The sequence below is a fragment of the Palaemon carinicauda genome, chromosome 1 (assembly GCF_036898095.1).
Source record: "Palaemon carinicauda isolate YSFRI2023 chromosome 1, ASM3689809v2, whole genome shotgun sequence".
Classification (NCBI taxonomy): domain Eukaryota; kingdom Metazoa; phylum Arthropoda; class Malacostraca; order Decapoda; family Palaemonidae; genus Palaemon; species Palaemon carinicauda.
In genome coordinates, this window is record NC_090725.1 from 303,409,267 (window position 1) to 303,429,660 (window position 20,394).

At 37.7% G+C, this 20,394-nt stretch overlaps 1 protein-coding gene across 1 annotated transcript in view; it reads right to left on the reverse strand.

The window, feature by feature from the left end:
- LOC137658471 (cyclin-L1) overlaps nt 1-20,394 on the reverse strand; it is a 42,654-nt gene that overhangs the window by 6,098 nt on the left and 16,162 nt on the right. The window contains exon 5 of the mRNA XM_068393215.1: nt 5,588-5,792. Within this exon, the coding sequence (XP_068249316.1) occupies nt 5,588-5,792 (205 nt within the window). The remainder of the gene's footprint in view (nt 1-5,587; nt 5,793-20,394) is intronic.

Sequence of the window (20,394 nt, forward strand, 5' to 3'; positions counted from 1 at the left end):
AGAACTTCCCCCGGGGGATTATGGTCAGGAAGTTTGCATGATCTTACTTAATTTTAGCTGCTTTTGACAGTGTTAATCATAGAGTCACATTCTTCAAAATTAAAACAAGCAAGTAATGGGTCTTTTCGAGATACATGGCGTAAGATCCAAGGAGCTTTTAGCACTTGTTGGCGGATTGGTAATGTTACTCCTCTATGTAAATGTGTTTGTGGTAGCTAAAGTCCCACTGATTACTGCCCAATTTCCATAACTCCCATATTATCTCAAGTTTTTGAGAGTCTTCTGGCAAAACATCTTCATAGGTTTGCTGAAGGTAATCATCTATTCCCTAGTTTGCAATTTGGTTTTCGTAAATGCCTTGGAGTATGTGATGTCCTTCTTACAATCTCAAATGCTGTACAGAAATCCCTTGATTGTGGTCAGGAAGTTCGTATAATTGGCCTTGATTTTAGTGCTGCCTTAAACAGTGTTAATCATGAGGCCCTTATTTTCAAACTCAAACACTTGGGAGTGGGAGGTTTGTTTAGCATTATTATTGATTTTCTAAGTAATAGATCTCAGAGAGTTGTTGTTGATGGGCACCATAGTGAGTGTGATATCCGGTGTTCCACAGGGTAGTGTTCTTGGCCCATTACTTTTCATACTATATACACATGACATGTTTTTTGACCTAGAAAACAAGCTTGTTGCATATGCAGATGATGCTACTCTCCTTGCATCAATTCCATCCCCTGCATGTAGATCTGGGATTGGTGAATCCCTTAAGAGAGATTTAGCTAAAATTAGTGCATGGTGCAAATTATGGGGTATGAAGTTGAATCCTAACAAAACTCAAAGTATGATTGTAAGTAGGTCAAGAACAGTGGCTCCTCAACATCCGGATCTCAGTATTGATAACGTTTCTTTAAATATGTATGACTTAAATTTTAGGTGTGATCCTTGACAACAAATTTACTTTTGAGAAACACATTAGGTCTGTGTCTTCTTTAATTGCAAACAATTAGCTTATTGAGAAAGTCTTTTAAGATTTTCGGTGATCAATCTACTGTATTCTGAAGAAGTGTTTTAATTCTTTCATTCTACCTTGTTTTGAGTATTGTTCTCCTGTCTGGTGTTCAGCTGCTGATTCTCATCTTAATTTGTTGGACAGAAACTTACGGTCTATTAAATTTCTTATTCCTGATCTAGATACTGTATTAATATCTTTTGCACCGTCGTTCAGTTAGTTCATTATGCATGTTGCACAAGATTTTTCATAACTGACTATCCTTTACATTCAGATCTCCCTGGACAAATCTATCCTGTTTGCAATACTAGGCAGGCAGTTAATTCTGGTATGCCAGAACTTCTCCATCATGAGGCTCAATACTACACAGTATTCTAGAAGTTTTATTCCAGCTGTTACCAAGTTGTGGAATGATCTTCCTAATCAGGTAGTTGAATCAGTAGAACTTCAAAAGTTCAAAGTTGGAGCAAATGTTTTTATGTTGACCAGGCTGACAAGTCTTTTTATAGTTTATATATGACATTTCTGTTTTTGACGTTGTAAATAGTTTATATAGGACATACCTGTTTTGACGTTTTACGTTTTAGAATAATTTATTGTTAACTTGTTTTCATCATTTATTTCCTTCCCTCACTGGGCTATTTTTCCTTATTGGAGCCCTTGGGTTTATAGCATCTTGCTTTTCCAATAAGGGTTGTAGCTTGGCTAGAAGTAATAATAATAATAATAATAATAGGGAGCTTGGAACTTCTATCAGGACCATCAGCATGTCTGGGTATCATTTGGGATCCACTAGGAACAGCCAGAGATCAAAGGTAATCAATAGGATGTTGATTACCATTCTAATTAGGCAAAACCACAGAAAACTTCAAGCATAGAGGCTGTCCCAATGTTGGAAAAGGAATGCTCTATGATTGGTGTGTGGTCCAGGATCAATGAACAGCAGACCAGATGTTTGTTCTAGAGCTTTGTGGCAAATAGTTCTATTGACAGAGAACACAAAAGTCAGCAGACTCTAGAGATTCAAAGAAGCAATCATTCCAGATGACAGAGCCAGATGTTGGGCATAAAGTACAGGTATATACTGTAATAGGCATGTAGCCTATACAACTTAGTATGACTGATTTATATATTTTTTCTGGAAATATATCTTGGATATTACCGGACTACTGCTAGTAACGGAAACCTTTTTCCCTGGATTAGTCTGTTATTGGTAGATTCTACAGAATTAGAAGAAGTAGATGCAATTTTCTCCAAAAATTTAATTTTGAGAAAGGGAAAAAGGGATAAGGGATGAGCCAAATTCACAAGGTACATAGGATCAGGAAAGCATGGTAGTAAAGGCGAAGACTGCATGGGTGACAGTGATGAGTTTGTGTATATATTGGAGCCCCCATCAAGGGTGTGAGTGGCAATAGGGGAGGGAGTACAAAGATATGGTTACACACTACAAGGACTCGTATGGTGCTCTGATGAATCTGAAGACGCGATGGCTCTCGTTCTTTTGCCACCGATGTCAATTTGCCTCTGTAGGATGTGCATGGATTGGCAGATCCCAATATGCGGCAAATTTGAACACATTGGACATCTGGATGATAGGAATGCGAGGTTAGTTCTCTTTCAAGGTTGTTGTCAATGTTTCGAGCTCCTGGTACTGCAGATGAGAAGGAAGATGCCACACAGGTAGTAGCCAGGCCTTGCAGCAATTTATGTATTGAGGGGAGGCCTTCCATGCCTAAGGAAGGCCATACCATTCATATGACCATTTCATTAGAATTGTCATCTAGTTCTTGCAGCTCACTAACAGCAGACGAGTGGGGAATAACTTGAGGATCCCTACTCCTCACGTAGCTTGGCCAAGAGGTATATTAAAGTCGTCATTCTCTTTTGTTTGAATTCAGAAGAAACAAGAGTGCCCACAAACTTCAACTTTCAACATGAACCTAAAGGCAGACTATTTGGTTTTGGCTTTGTGTTTTCTTGGGGTACTCCAAGTACGCCAACGTCCAATCTTCACGCTCATTGCAAAGAGAAGACTGGACAGACACGTCTCTGGCAAAAGGCACCAAAACAAGGGGATCCACATGGTTCCTGAGTATTTCCTTGCATGGTGTCTCCTCCACAAAACTCAAAAACTTGATTTGTAAAGCAAAAAAAAAATTGGTTACACAACCAAGATATGTACATACGACCGGGTTACTGAAGTCAAAAGTGGTGTCTTGGTGTGCTCACTACCAGCCACCCAACAATAACTATCAACACATTACAAATTTTAACAGCAGAGTTCCACCCAAGCTGAAATCATACAACTATTATAGGACGAGAGTTTGTACTTGTGTAAGAACATTCTCCATTTCATAAATTATGTTTGTATCAAAAAAGCATCATGATCAATTTCTATATCAAGTTAGAAGGTAATTCCTCCATGCAAGATACAAGAACTAAAAATTATGTGTTGCACATATTGACAGACAGCCAACCACAAACAATCTCCTTTATGAAATCCCTTGATCTAGCCTATGTAAGACAACCTGACAAGTTACCTTGACAGACACTGGACATCTCTCTACAAATTATTCACATGGGTCTCATTGAACTTGGTTTGAATAAAACCTAGGTAAAAGTAGCAATGATAATGTTAAGGGTAAGACCGAGACAAATCGACCAATCATATAAAAATATAAAAAACATCAATCTACATTCATGCTCACTTATGCTTGATGACGTCCTTGGTACAAAATTCAAATGAAATCCCTTAGATAGTTAGGAGTAACTAACACTCGTAAGACAAATGATCCCTATGTGTAAATTTATGTATGATGATCCAACTTTCAAAATTAGACTGGAATACTTCAATTATGTTGTTGTCATGACAAAGCAAGCTTAACACACACACAGAAAAATACTAACATCTAGGCACAAGAAATCCTTCATGCACACTTATGCTGATGGTAAACATTTGTACCATAAACACCATTCATTCAACCATATATGACCTGCCTTCATGCAAATGCAACCAATGCTTGGTACAAAATATTTTGAACCATACAGGAGGAATTGCAATGACAAAACAAATGCAGGAGTCTCTCATTTCATACCAATCAATGCATGACAGTCAGCCAAGGAATACATGCAACCATGTAGAAGTTCAAATGAAAAAAAAGGAAGGGGAACAGACACATTGACAAACAGGTCAACAGTCAGACACACCAGTAAAAATTCAAGACACCAAGACAAACACAGACAGAGGGAAGACCTAATTCACCTCAAATTTCTTGTCGAAGGAATGGAAATGATAAGTAATTGAATTCCCCTTCAAAAGGAATGAAAAATAAAATGTCAAGACTGAATTCTTAGATACTGTTAAAGGGACTGGAAATAGAAGCAAAATGCATACTGATAATATAACACTGCCAACATAATTTTTTCTCTAGTTAAAAGCAATTTTCACTTGCTTGTTCAGCAAGAAATACATGGATTCATTTCTCAAAATAATATATATACATATCATAAACTATAACCTGAAATATGAATTTAGAATTAATATGATTTCAACATGCTCAGTAACAAATTTGATTCCAACTGTTAATGAAAAAAAAAAAATCATAACTTCAACATTTCTGACCTTGATATGAATAAACCCCACCAGGATTAAATATTGATAACCTTGCTTACTTATTTAGCTTCAAAGCTCAAGAGTAAATGCCATCCAAAAAATTCATAATTGAAAAAACTGATTAGGTGAAGAAAATAGAACACAGAAATCTGTGACTGTAACACTAACCTCAATATCAAATACTGGACGTTTAAATCATGAACCTTACTTTAAATGAAAACTCACTAAATATAAATATGGTAGCTATTTAACTCAATGCCTTTAATATGGCCACCCCAAACCAAACAATCTAGATTTAAAAACTGATTGATAAACCATGATACCATGATTGACCTAGCATGTAGTACAGCCATGGATACTCAAACCTGGCTGCCTAGAGAGTGATTGAGAGGCGGTGAGGACTCTCCATCCAGACCATTCTAGAGCCTTGATCATCCCCGATAATGTCACGCAGCAGTCAAACGGAAGTTTCAAAGAAATCTTCCAAATCTGTAATTCAGTTCCTGCTTCTCCTTGCAAGTAGCGGCCATGTCTGGCTATCCACGGCTGTACCTGTTTAACTATAATATTAGCTCATGAATGCGTTGCAGTAGTTATGGAAAATAACAAAAGGTAATGACTTCCATAAAATGGTGCATTCTACATTTATCACATGTATGTACCCATCTGCACCATAAATAGGCTATCAATAAATGTATACATTATAACCTAGTAAGTACATTTGTCAAAGAAAATTATAATGTGCTTAGTAAATTTTGAAGTGATTTCCTTAAAAGAAATAAGATTTGAATTTTAATTAAGTTTGATTTTAGAAGCGAGACTAAAAAAGTTGATGTACTGTCACTTGTAAGCACATCAACATGAAATTTTAATAAAGTTTGGTTTTGGAATTAAAACTAAACAGGTAATGCACTCTCATTTGTAAGCACATCAAAATTTTCTTATTATCTAAGATTGACATTTACCTTTTTCCTGCTATACAACTGGAGAATTGATGCAGCGACATCCTCAATGCTCTCCTGTGTCACATTAACAACGAGGTACCACGGCGGCTGTTCAGGTAAAGGCACTTTGAGAAACCTCGCTGCCAACCATATACAAGCACACGCAATCGTCTCTGGTTTGTATCGTACGAACACATCTGTCCGTAGGGCATCGTTCATGTAGTTCCTGTGGAAGAAAATACAAGGTGCTGGGGGGTTTGCAGCCTACAAGAGGCTCAAGAACTTAATGGTTACCAGGCACAAAACAATTAGCAGTGAAGCTGCTGTAAGTCTTTATATCATGACACCTCATAAAGAGGTTTCCCTTTCTGAAAGATAACTGGCGCTACATTCGTTTTGTTTTTCAATAGAACGACATACAAACCAAGACAAAAGAAACAAGAAGTGCACAAGAGACTTGGATGAGATTGTCGATTGTGACGAAGCCCATCGATCTTGCCAGACCCTGCTCTGTCTCTCTCTCCTTTTCACCTTCCCAACCTGACCTATTTCCCAAACTATCCACCATCCAATCTCTTCATCCTTCCCCTCCTCCTTGCTCATCTCTCATGAGGTCTTCAACTGGAGTATGGCTGCCATAAACTTGCCTGTTGCATACATTATGTTTAAGAGAAACGTCACCTGCAAAGAGAGCTTAGTGCATGGTGTTCATTCCCACCCCCACCATAGCAAAAATCTTGCCTTCGCATATACAGTTATGTGCCAACGCAGCAACTTACACCACTTCCACTACTTAGTTACTTCAAGATATAATTCATTTCTGGTCAATTATGTTATGCTCTTCTTCAAACAATACATTACGACTGATAGCAAAGATTACAACTTAAGCACACTTCACTTTAACATCATGTGTGGTTCTTGATCCATCTGCATGCAGTTCCTGAAACACTTCCAGCCAGATAGTTACTTACCTAAAAATGGTTTCAATGCAGACGAATGCAAAATCAAAACTTTTTCACATTATTTCAAAAGTACTGCATTATATCATTAGCAAACTAACTTCACGGCAACCAAAAAAATCAACCTTGATGCTAAATTTAAAAAGTTACCATACTATGGCATTACTATTAAAAATCACTCAGTTATTGCAATGCTTCTCAGAAAAAAAAAATTGGTAATTATCATTAACAAGTGGCAGGTAAATGGTGGAAGGCCCACTTTCTGTAGAGCATAAGAGGGAGTTGCTGCCAAAGGCACCAGTCAGGCAGAAACCACGTGTCGGCACCACACACAAGCGAAGGGGAGGCCACGAGTGACAGGGTGGGCGCCCAGCCAGACTACACACCACGTGCCAGGCAGCACCACACCGCACAGGCAGAGGGGAAGTGGAGGTGGTGGTGGTTGTGCAGATGGTCAAGGTTGTTGAGGTGGTGTTGGAGGGCGCTAGGGCAGTGCTGGTGGCCTCTCACCAACACTACTTACCTTGCCCCGCCTTCCTCTGAGATGGAACAAAATCGCACATTAATATAATGCAAGTAATACAAGACAACGAGTAATTAGCACTCAAAATGGCTGCTGGTACTTTATCCTTAAAATATACATATAAGTATGTACCTCTGACTGCATCAAATACAGTATTTATGAAATCTGAAATAACACTTGTATCTTGTTACCTATTCTATACAGTTGACTAACATTACTCTCTAACATTCATACATTTTTCTTTTTTTGAAAACCAGTGGTATAAAATAAAAACTGACCTAGAATAAAATCTTTTGCAACATATTTAGAAGAAAAAACTATTTTCAAATCATTAATGGAAGTGCCTGGAACCAAACCTTGAGCCACTAGATGTAGCTGACAAAAAAATAATTCTAGTACACAAAAATAAAAAAATAAAATATCCATAAATCTAACCATATTATGCTCTCAAGATGTAACACTTAATTATTCTTCTAGTAGTGAATGAAACGTGTTTTTTTTTTCACATCAAAACCAAGAATTTCGTTACCAGGAATTACTTTTGGTTGTACATACCAGACTCAAGGAGTTTCAGGGATTTTTAGTGATAAAATTCTTGCACAAATATCAATTCTTCATGAAAAAACTTATCTTATACAACTTATAAATTGATGTTCATTAACTATATCCACGAGTTTGTTATGTATTGAAAAGTTAAACCTGATCTGAAAACTGATAATTTTGTGAAATGGGTGAAAATAAAGTATTCAAAATAATCGTTCTCACTGATACAATTCTCCTTAATACTGCTAGCCTTCCATTAGGTCCTTCTATAGCAGACTAAGGACCAGTACATGCCCTCATAAAAGTGGTCAAGCATTGGGCTGTTAACTGGATCAAGTGAAGATAGTAGCCTGTTTGCCAAAACACATTGATTTTGATCCTTCTGTAAAGGCTCAATTTAAAATATTCTGCTATAATTCTACAGAATGTACAATTCCATTGAACATTGCACTATCTTCACCATATATGAATACCAGGAACCACTGGAAAATAAAGAGTAAAAAAAAAGATACTGGTTGCTCCACCAAGGATATGAACAGATACTTAAGAAAACGAGACAAACTTCTAAAGTCGACAACGAAAAGCAAGCATCCGTGTAGCTACAAAACCAAAACAAAACTTAAATTGGGGGGAAAATACTGGTCTTACAATTCGCATATACATATCTACAATAAAAGTTAATACCTCAGATAAAAGGAAAACTAAATTTCAGATATGTTATTCATAGAGAATTTCAATTTGCCTACACAGTTTTCAAGGTATGACCTAAATAAACACTTGCATTCCAGATGAGAGAGAGGGAGGGAGAGGGAGAGAGAGGGAGGGGGAGGGAGAGAGAGGGAGGGGGAGGAAGAGAGAGAGAGAAATTCCCCAATCCATCCACAATTAAGAAAAGATTTCCAGCCCAGGGATAAGATAAAAAATCAAGTGGAAGACATGAGAAATAAAGAAGGGTAACAGCACAGATTAATTAAGCATTACACTGTGGATAATAATGAAAGTTCATTATAGCAATCTCCATAGCCCCACCCCTAATAATTTCAAGTCTACTCATCCCTTCCTCTATTTTAAGTATAATTTTAATCCATTTCCTTATCGTCTTTTCATATCGTTAGTTTACTTTTCATCCATTTCTATTATATTTCCTTTTAAATATATTACTGCAGCTTTAAATATCCCACTCAAAATATTAACTCAAGTACTTAATATGACTTGGAAGATTGGCTAAAAAACAAATAGGTGGTTTTGTCTGACCTATCAATTACCATTGACATAACTTTTAATGTAATACAGAACAAGCCCAACCAATTTGAAGCACCAGATAACCCGCAGCAACATATTGAGAAAAAGAAAATCTTTTGGTTCAAAATGTCTCGCCTTTACATGCAACATGCACGTGTCTCTATAAAAACAGCAAACGTGTATGTATAAAAAGGGGTCGTCTAAAATATTCCCTGGCATTCATTTTTTATAAGGTACAAATGTGATGTAAGCCAGAAAACCTCATTGTGCCTCGATCTACTGTCAGGGGCCACAAGCAGCAAGCTGGGAGATGTGGATCTCGTGGGATACTAATATGCTACTGTCTCACCGAGCACATAATCTGGATAGTCTGACCTTACCATTCATGGGGGTTATTGATAATACACAGGAATTCCTATTTCCTTTAGTATAAAAAGCCATATAAGCAGAACTGTTCAAAGGGAAAGTCTATATAAAAAATGGGGAGTAGCCACAGATTTGTACTTTATACATTAATAATTTAAAGTCCGTTCAAAAAGTGTAATGGATCCTACCCAAAAATTTCGTTTCGCAATGATGTAGTATTTTCGAGACAGGCACTTGCAAATAAGGCTGTATACTATTACAGTAAGATTAAAAATGCATTGTAAAAGACGTGCTGTAACCAAGTCTTTCACATTTGGTGCGATAGTAGTGCGATTAATTACAAACGTAGCATGCCTTGAAAAAACTGGCTATATTATCCAACCACTATTATATTAGAAGTACCAACTATAAAATCAATATCACAAATTTCTAAGTAATTTGTATTTTTCCTAACATACTCAATATGTAATTTCAAAATAACCTCTCAGAACCTATTTACAGGATGCCTTTCGGAAAAAATGCTAAATGTTCTTTCAAAATAATTCCCTAATTCCCCTGAAAACTCTTACATAAAATGCACATTTCCCTTTACTTTCAAATCTTAAGATTGAATAACTTTCTTCACTCTACAATCAAATTTTTTTTAAACTATTCAATGTTTCTCTACAACAGAAATTACAACAAAAATAAATTATTTACTCAATTTCTTGAAAAAGAACTTGAGGGTAAAAATTCAGGAACTAAGTATACTATATGACATCTAATTCAGGTAAGAGATATTCATCATCAATTAGAAATACATATAATACCCATTTTTTCATCCTGCTCTGTATCATTCAAAATTTTTCTTTGTATCTTTTGTTTTTGGTACCCTTTCTGAAACATTTTCTTCGATAGTTTAAAAAATCTTGACGCACATGATCAATGTACAAAGCAAAGCTAATGAATGTTCTCAAAAACAATTATTTATGTATTTGTAAAAAAAAAAATATTTTAGTTTTTCATACTGGAAGCTCCTCTTTAGCCTGAAGCAACTGGTTACATCTTGTGATTAAAACTTCCCTTCATAGGAAAGGAGAACTTCTCTACCGACGTTCATGTAAATAATACAACTCGAGTGAATGTCATTCATATCCTATAAGCGCACTCAAAAACCATTCAAATAACTAAATAACAATTTTTTCCACCATTAAGGGGTTGGTTGCGTGATCTGCTCTCTCCAATGCCTTTCATCAGAGGCATCATCCTCTCTCTTTAACATTCTTCACATTATCATGCCATCTAATTTTCTGCCTCCCTCTTAATCTTCTTCCCAACAGGTTCCTCCCAAGGCCGCGTCACTCCCTCCTCACGATCTATCCTAACCACATGCCCACACCATATCAGTCATGACACTCTTATAGTCTCTGTAGTCTTTACTACAACTGCCATTGTTCTTATTTCAGCATTTTCCCATCTTTCAAGCTGTGATATTCACATAATCCACCTTAGCATTCTTATGTTCACAAACGTTCCTTCTCTTCATCTTAAAAGCCCACATTTCCAAGGCATACATTAACACCGGTTTTATTATTGTGCTATAGCTCTTGACCTTTAGCTTGATTGGCATTTTCTTATCACCTAACACTCCACTTCCCAAAGGCTGCTTTTATCCCATTTTCAACTTCACATCCTACCTCCTGCCATATACAGTAGTAATCTCTAGTATCTAAATCTCAAGTATCTAAAATGTTCCACCTGTTTTATAACCGACACTCTACTTTGATGTATGATTATCCTGTCCCTACCTTCCTTACTGCTCACCATAGCTTCAGTCTTGTCCACATTTACCCTGAAACCAACCCTCTCCAAAATCTCCTGCCGCTATACAACCTTCTACTTAAGTTTTGCTTATTTCAGGGGCAATCACCAAATCATCTGCATATAACAACTCCAACAACTCTTCATTTCTGATCTCCTCACTTACACATCGATGACCAACACTAATTATACCGTACTTAATACGGACGTCTGGCGTAATCCAACCATAACTTCCAAAGTTTGTCCCCTCAACAGCTGCTATTATTTTTGTCCTTGTTCTTTTGTACATCACCTCTACCATTCTACAACTTCTTCGGGACTTTCCTCTTCCTCAAACACCAAACCATCATGCTAAACACAACCCTCTATAGAGCTCTCTAAACTTCAACTCTCAATATAACTGTCTGGATTTACTCATGTACCAAGTAAATCTTCCCAATGAAGTGGAGACATGGGGCCTGAAGTAGGAGGATGTCAACCAGTAAGAAGCCTGAAAAGAGCAGTGATGCGAAATATGAGGACAAAGACCAAATGAGAATTTAGCAGAAACTGTACACAATAAAGGGAGACAACCCATGTGAAATTCCATCCTTTTCAGGAAAAACCGAATCTAGAAATGATAGGAATAATCAACTTTTTAAAAACTACCCTTAATTACCTACAAGCCTCGTCAATACCCATCTTAATAGGAATCACCTCCTTTAGCCTTTATCACACTTCCCCTAGATGATAGACTAGATGATTTAGTTGATGCATAAGAATAACAGTTACATATTGTTATCAAATATAACAGCAGGTATTAATGTATTGCTCTTTCACAGGAACCCTAGTAATTTATAGTGGTTTGAATACAATTATCATTACTAAATGCTTGGTATATATCTTCTAAACACTACTAAGGACTACAATACTTTTATAATTATTATGAGAGAATCCATCTTTGCCTTGCCAAAAACTAGACAATATATATTGACCAATTTCTGAAAAGAAACATGATTTCTATGTATTTTTCATCAAAGTAGCTTGAATAAAACCTAATAAATTAGGAATACAGAAAATTTCAAATTCTTTTATCACTATCCTCCTAATATAAATATATCTTTTATGAGGTATACAGTAATATATCTATAAATGATCTGTTACACTGTATAAAAATAAGACCTCACCAAAGTACAGCAATAAATAAATCTAGAGTTGAATTTATAGACTTGAGATTGACTATATCTAACATAGAGACAGTTCTTTTGATGTTTGCGAGGTAAATACACCAAATAAAACATTTGAACTTGGCTTAATATAGAGACCTATAGTGCAACAACGCCTAAAAAAAATTATAAAACTTTACATACCTATTATTCAACTAGCCCCAAAACTTTAACCCTCACAAAATGGTCAACAAACAGGTAGTATTCTAGACACTAAATATGGCTCGGCTCAAGGTTTCTTCTAGGGTAAGGTAAAAATTGGGGTAACATTATGTTACAAGATGTTAAGACTTGAAGAGATCCAAGTAATGGCAGACAAAGTATTAGGATCAAGGCATTGCAGGCTTGGCTCAAGAGCTGGTAAAAACAATGAACTCAATTTTTCTTTCATTACTAAGCTCTACCAAAAATTGCAAACCATGAACAATTGTGTTCAAATAAATAACAATAATTCAAACAGGCTATCTTCAAAACACTAGCACTAGGATACACTAACGACTATGACAATATCAATTATAAATGAGAGTCTATACCCAAGATTCTAATTGCATGTCAGGAATTATGAAAACAAGGAAACTTCATCTAAATCTAAAAGAACAAAGATAAATACATGGACAGTGAACAAATTTCAATCTAAAGAGGTACAAGTAATTCAATATTGCAATCATTCCTGTCAATTCTTAGGGTAAACTATGAAATGTGAAGCTGCAGTTTTGACCCCTTAAATTTGTGAGATTACAAAATTACTTGGAGAATGTAACTGCTACAACGATGAAGTTATCAAGTAGCAAAAGAAGATGACAGAGAAGTTATTCTATAATACCTAAAATATAATGTGATATCTAATACCCATCGACATTTATACAATTTATTATACAGTCCCAGTAGTAATTAAATTATCTTATCCTACTCTTTATTCTTTTTATACCCCAGCAGTACCAGCTGAACTCGGTTGAGTCCCTTGTTAGGCTGGGAGGAATGTAGAGAGTAGAGGTCCCCTTTTTGTTTTTGTTTCTTTGTTGATGTCAGCTACCCCCCAAAATTGGGAAAAGTGCCATGGTATATGTATATATGTATCTCATTTAGCATTAGAACTTTACCGGCAAAAGCTATTACTTTCAATATTTTATCCTAGCAAAATCCACATCATATGTTTTGCCTACACATCTGTTTAGTTCATATTTCCTTACCAATCACAATGAACGAACAATCACATTCACAAATCCAAGGGAAATTATAGATGATAGCTTTTTGTAAAATAAGAGAAAACTGTGCTAATATGATTATTTCTCTAATATTTACTATATTAAGAAAAAGTTTCCAATTTATATGCATGCATATCCTTGAAATTAGCTGACAGTGTTAATATATTCTCAGCTGGTCTTGCATCAAGAAACTTTTTCATTGATATGGAGTTATTAAATTTATTAGAGATTACAGTTTTATTACCTTTATTATGAGTATTTCATAAATGCGAATCTTTTCCAGCATGAGAACGAGGCTAGTCTACCAAAAAAAAAATTCAAATTTAAAACTTGATTTTTAAAATGGTAGATTAAGATGACCACTTCCCTTTCTAGGGAAGAATTTTATAATCTAAAGATTGTTTTATGAACATAAAATAAACAGTATGTAGTACAACTAGTTTAGCCAAAAAGACCAGAGCAAGTTCATACTATTATGTAAAGACTTAACACATTCATTCTCATCATTATTGGAATAAAGTTCACCCGAAGCATCGACTTAATATTCCCAACCCTCATAGGTCTGGTGCGAAAACAGATTCGACTAATAAATTCACATCCTATTCTACATATAGAAACTTGGAAATTTAAAGTCTAAAAATTTTAACCAGTCCACTTTAAAGATTTGTTTCCAATACTAACAACATAAATTGTGGGTCTTTAACTCAGCAGCTACATCTACCTTTAGAGAATGCTTTGTCACATTTCATTACATATGCCAACATAAAATACACTAAAAAAAAAAAAAAAAAAAACCCTTACTTAATCACGAATACTCAAATGAAAGGTATATCATTGGTGGGTTGCGATGCAAGGATGGCTACATCTCTAAGCAACTGTGTGTTAAATGTCTCACATAGGGAATGTTGCCATTGGCTAAAGAGAGTAGCGTGATTATGTACGGTAACATAAAATCAAACTACAAATTTTTTAAATAATTTAGTTTTTCTCTACCTATACAAACCAATGTCATTTATATGGGTTTACTCCCGAGTCGGTTTGTTACAACAAAAAAAAGAAAGTGCATAATTGGCAACCAGCTGGGAGTATGAGGCAGCCTCAGTGAGGTCATAGCCATTCTTCTCATTGTCAAGACTTGAAGGGTAGATGAGGTGCATCATTAGGATAAATGATTCAGGTTTGTATAGTTAGGAAAATTAAATCATTTTTAAATTTTGTAGTTTACTCCCAGGATATAAACAAGTTATTTATGAGGAACCTTCCTTAGGAGAGAGGAAGTCTCAGTCATAACACAGGTGTCTATATAACCATTTGTATATAAAATTACACATTTAAAACAGGCTTTTAAAGAGGAAAAGTTGAGATATCAGCCTCAATTAATTATTATCAAATGCTAAGCTACAAGCCTAGTTGGAAAAGCAGGATGCTATAAGCCCAGGGGCTCCAACAGGGAAAATAGCCCAGTGAGGAGAGGAAATATGGAAAAATTAAATATTTTTAAGAATAATAACAACATTAAAATGAATATCTCCTATATAAACTTTAAAAACTATAACAAAACAAGAGGAAGAGAAACTAAATACAACAGTGTGCCCGAGTGTACCCTCAAGCAAGAGAACTAACCCAAGACAGTGGAATACCATGGTACAGAGGCTATGACACTACCCAAGACTAGAGAACAATGGTTTGATTTTGGAGTGTCCTTCTCCTAGAAGAGCTGCTTACCATAGCTGAAGTCTCTTCTACCCTTACCAAGAGGAAAGTAGCCACTGAAATTAGAGTGCAGTAGTTAACCCTTTGAGAGAAGAAGAATAGTTTGGTAATCTCAGTGTTGTCAGGTGTATGAGGACAGAGAATCTGTAAAGAATAGGCTAGACTATTCGGTGTCTGTGTAGGCAAAAGGAAAGAACCGTAACCAGAGAGAAGGGTCCTATGTAGTACTGTCTGGCCAGTCTAAGGACCCCATAACTCTCTAGCGGTAGTATCTCAACGGGCGGTAGGTGCCCTGGCCAACCTACAACCTTAGAAAGGTTAATCGTCCTTAACAGCTTGGCCTAGGTTATTTGTTGAGAAGCAACAATAGGCCTCATGGCAAAAGTGTCAAGCAAGATATGTGTATACTTTTAAATAACATGCTGTGCGGGTAGTCTGTCTTTTCCAGAAACCTGCACTGAGGACTTGGGGCACCGAATGGTTTTTGCGCAACACTAAGGTTGCAGCAATACAAAAAATATCATACTGTAGCTCTAGGTGGGAACCTGGTGGCGTTTCCCGAGGATATATAGGCTCTAAGGGCAACTTCACACAACCAGAAACATATAGCGTTCTTGGAAATCATCTTTGTGGTGCAACCTGTACTAGGAACAAGTTGGAGATTTTGGGGCAAAAAGTAGTTGTTTTATGGTATCGTCACACCACTATTGCAAGCGAAATTGCAGATTACGCAGATCATCAGTTAACTCTGATAGCCATGATGGAACAAAAGAAAACTGCAGAACTTTCCATCCCTTCGAGGGTGAAATTAAGTAACAGAACCTACAGTTTGTTCACTCTCTTCATTAAGAGAAGACTTTCTTTCAAGGCACTCTCTCGACCTGAAGCCTTGACTTAATATTCCCTACCCTCAAAGGGCTGGCACAAAATAGATTTGACTAATAAATTCACATCTTAAGACACCGTAAGACCTTCATCACGCTCCAAGTTGGGGGTTTGAGTTCCCTAATAACAGCTGAAAGTTCCCACGAAGAGGTCGATTCCCTTCAGTTTAAAGACCAGGTTCAAGACAAAGCTATAGCCTTTAACCGTTGTGATGGAGAAACTTCTCTTTCCATAGGACCAAAAGAAGATCTGCAGAGGGGTTACGGAAGCGTACTGAAAGTTGCTTCAAAGTTGGTCGCGTAAAACCTCTTTCGGAGGAGGTCCAGGATAACCTCCAACCACAGGCAGTGAATGTGTAACTTCAAGTGTGGTTGACATAGTAGGGTTCTGCCAAGATGGAGTGCCCTCGGAACTTCAATGAAAAGTTCCAGAAGGTCTGGATACCACTCCACTCGAGGCCACTTTAGGGCAATTAGTGTTACTCTCAATTTAAGGACTACCTTTCTTTGTTCAGAACCGGACGCACCAGGCTGAACAGGGCAAAGGCGGCTTGGTCCAGGGGTCGGGGATCCCGCAAGTCAAAAGAATCCTCGCCAACTTGCAGCAGCAGCAGACCATTCTCAGCTAAATGTCACTCCCTGTTGGATAAGACTGCCTGCTATTAGATTCATCTTTCCTGGAATAAAGCATGCTGAAAGACTGTATTTAGGCCCAATGATTTTATTCGCAATAATTGTAAGATGGCATACCAGATGGGATATAGTCTCTCCTTGCTTGTTAACGGAAGTCACTACTGTAGAGTACAGTATCACTCATCACCACTACAGTGACCTGTAAACATCTCTGAAAAGTGGACTAATGCTTGATACGACACTTTCATCTCTTAAGTAATTGATGTGGAAGATCTTAATCTTCCTGAAACCATATCCCTAAAATTTGCTCCCTCCAAGGATGATCTCCCCATCCTTGGCAAAAGGCATTTGTAAAAAAGAAGAAACTCTGGTGAGCAACTTATAGCAGGGTCCTGGGTAGTTAGTTCTCCACCTTCAGCCACTACAAGAGATCCACTCTCACTTCTTGAACTGGGAGACATTACCTTTCAAGAAAGGAAGCTATCACTTGTCAATCTCTGGGCCCTGTTTAAAGATAGAAATGTTTTGGCTTGGAATAAATCCATGTCCATAACCAGGCACCGGCTGTGTTACTGTGGGAAGAGACTGGATTTCTCGAGCTTCAGCTGGACTCCCAACTTCTCTGTTAACGTCGTGGAGATCTCTGTTGTGATTTTGATTCTCCTAAGAGGGGCCAGTCATCCAGGTAACTCAGCAGTATGATACCTATAGTACGAGCTGTTACTGAGACCAGAGCGAAGACTCTAGTGAAGATTGGAGGAACTGTAAAAGCCTCTTAAAGTGGTAAAACTTGAGTGAAAGGGAATCTGTAAAAATTTCTGGATCTGTTGTAAACTGGGTTCTGAAAATATGAGTCTGGTCCTTGGTCAGCATGAAGTCGTTCTTCCAGAGATCTATTAACAGGTCTACAGGCTCCAACCCACTTCTCTACCAAGAGGCTGCTGAAGAAGCATGGGGATCTGTCCAAGAAACTTCCACATTTAGCAAAAAGGTCTTTTAGAGAGCCTCTCAAATTGTATGATGGTGTTGTTGGATTCAGTCATGAATGGGACATAATACCCTGAATGGAGACCTTTGATCGTCCAGGGATTGATCCAGAACTGCCACCTCTTCAAATTATTTTTCTAACATCTGTCTACGATGGTAAGTTGGGGGATCTCCCCCTCCCTAGTGGGATCCATGACAACCACTATTCTTCCATCTGGAGACATAACCTCTGCAACAAAGTTAGGGTTCTGATTCTGTTTCCTCAGGGCTGGTATTCATCTGCAGGTGGCAATAGCCAACCCTGCTGTACTGTACCTGGTCAAAAAGAGAAGGCTGCTCTTCTCAGAAGAGGACATGTTAGTCTTCCTACTCTCCTCCACTGCTGCTGGAAGAGAGAGTATGGGGAGTCGCGCAAGTAGAGCGCATCTTTGAAAGATGGTTGTTTTAATCATGTGGCCAAGACAATAGCTTGTCGTTTCAGGTAGTTCCCCCAAAAAGAAAAAATGTCTGATGCAAAACTTATTCTAAAGCTTTGGCTCGAGATCTGGAAACTTATTTAAACTGTTTCTTAACTTCAAGGTCTTTATGAATTCTGTAATGGCAAGAGACTGTAGTAACCAGTGGTCCAGACAGGGGCAGGCCTGAATTGCAGATACCTCCATACTCTACATCTCAAAATGCAAAAATGGTGGAGGGGAGATTAGCTAATTTGTCCCTGTGGACACCTGGAATAAGAGCTGCAACATCCAAGTCAATGGGATGAGAGCTTGGGTGCATCTCAGAACAAATAATACTTTCTGTCAGGATAGTGCCAAAGGAGGTAACTTGATCTACTAGACCACAAAGAGTTCTCAACGGCTGAAACCAGTTAAGTAAATTGAGTGTCACTAGCTTGATTAGACAAGGACACATGAAACCTATGTTTTAATGTATCTCCATACATACCATCCAACAATCGTACAAGGCTCATGCTGTTTATGATCCGGAGGGCTGGTAGTAGCCTCAGGAGTGCGATCTGGAGTCGTCCATGACGATCATAGTCAAGGAAGAAGGGGAATCACACGGCTAAGTTACTGTTTAGGGATAACATCAAAAGTTTTCACTTTCTGGCACATCTTTACGAGACGGCATAACCAAGACCAATTGGACGCTCATTGTAATGGACTCTGTCTACAAAGGACAGACTGAACATCCGGGAAAGAGAGTCCAAACTAGATAACTGTGAAGAAAAAGATCTATTAGGTGAATCCCACCAAGAACACCTGTAACTCAGGGCTGAATAAGAAGGTGGAAAATTGGATCTCCAATTTTTGGGGGAGGATGTTGATCGCTACTGATCATGGGTGATGCCACCTGAGGAAAGGGGGTTAAAGGGGCCCCTTCCTCTTTTCCTTTTTCTGAAAATTAGAACAATTTTGTTTTGCCACTAAGCAGCCCAAGGTTTAGATAAGTTTGAACTATAAGCAGTCTGTGCAGACCTAGGGAGAGTGGTTGAAGCTAGGGCAATAGCCCTAGACGAGGGAATGCTCGTATTATTAGTCTGTAAGAGTTGAAACTGATGAAAAGGTGTGCATCTGGTTTCCAAATGAAGTATCAATTGCTGCACATTCACTAAATACGTCATAGCTTGAGCGTACACGGATAGTGGTATGTTCAGCTTGCGTACCAGTGCAGTCACACGCAGGGACGGTAGTGTTCAGTGTGTACACATTTACATGTGAACCTGAGATGCATGTCGCCAAAACATTGATAGAAACTGTAATTACTTTCACCTTCAGAAAGGATCATTATAAAGGATTAGAATTCTCACTTGGGCAAATTGGCCAAAATGTAAATTATAAACTTTTGTGGACATGACTGTCTATGTCAGGATATTGCCTGAAAAGAAAAGTGGTGTTTTTGTGGGTAAGCAAAGAGGATCTTTCTAAAGAAAAATAGGATTGTGGACCTTTCGGTGTACGAAGCCGCCTCTGTACAAGGAATGTGAGTGATAGGAGAATCCTCCAAATTCCAAAGCTGCCCTTGTTAGCAAAATCTGGAATAAAGGTGTGATGTTTGCCACTGAGCATGCTCTAAGGAGGAGATTGTGATCTGTAAAGATTGACGTAGTTTAAGACTAAGGATACCTCTACATTGAGAGGTTCAGGCTGTACTCGGGCCGCTGCCAAATGACTAGTATCAGTTTGAATGAATTCTGGTTCACTATGCCTCATGGGAAAAAAGAATCCCCCTTATACTAGTTTCAATAAGCACCATAGTTCCCCCACGGGGAGAGCAGCCACTCCCTACAAATATCTTAGGGTGAAGAAAAGGAAAGCTAGCCCTGGTTATCAGCCATAACAGATGTGGATCTACCTCATTCCAGCTCATAAAAAGTTCCACAAGGGCGGTCTTTAAGACCAGCATTATGGGGACAAGTTTGCATACTACCTGATAAACCACTCACATCACATTATGCACAAAAAGAAAAAGCCCTCTGCAATATAATATGGAGTCATGTTCGTAGCATGGGAGAACTATCCAGGACTGCAACCAGACGATGTATGGCCGCTAGCAACCATACATGATTGCCAGTTATGCACTTTTATCTTTTCATGGTCACACCAAAGCTAAGTGGGAGTAAAGCTATATACATAATGCAGTTTGTATCTGCGTAAGAATAACTGGGACTTGTATTTTCCACAGGCCTGATATACAGTATTCAAATTCAAGATATTTTGCCTAATTGCACAATACTGTAATACACTCACTAAAGAAAACACTGATTT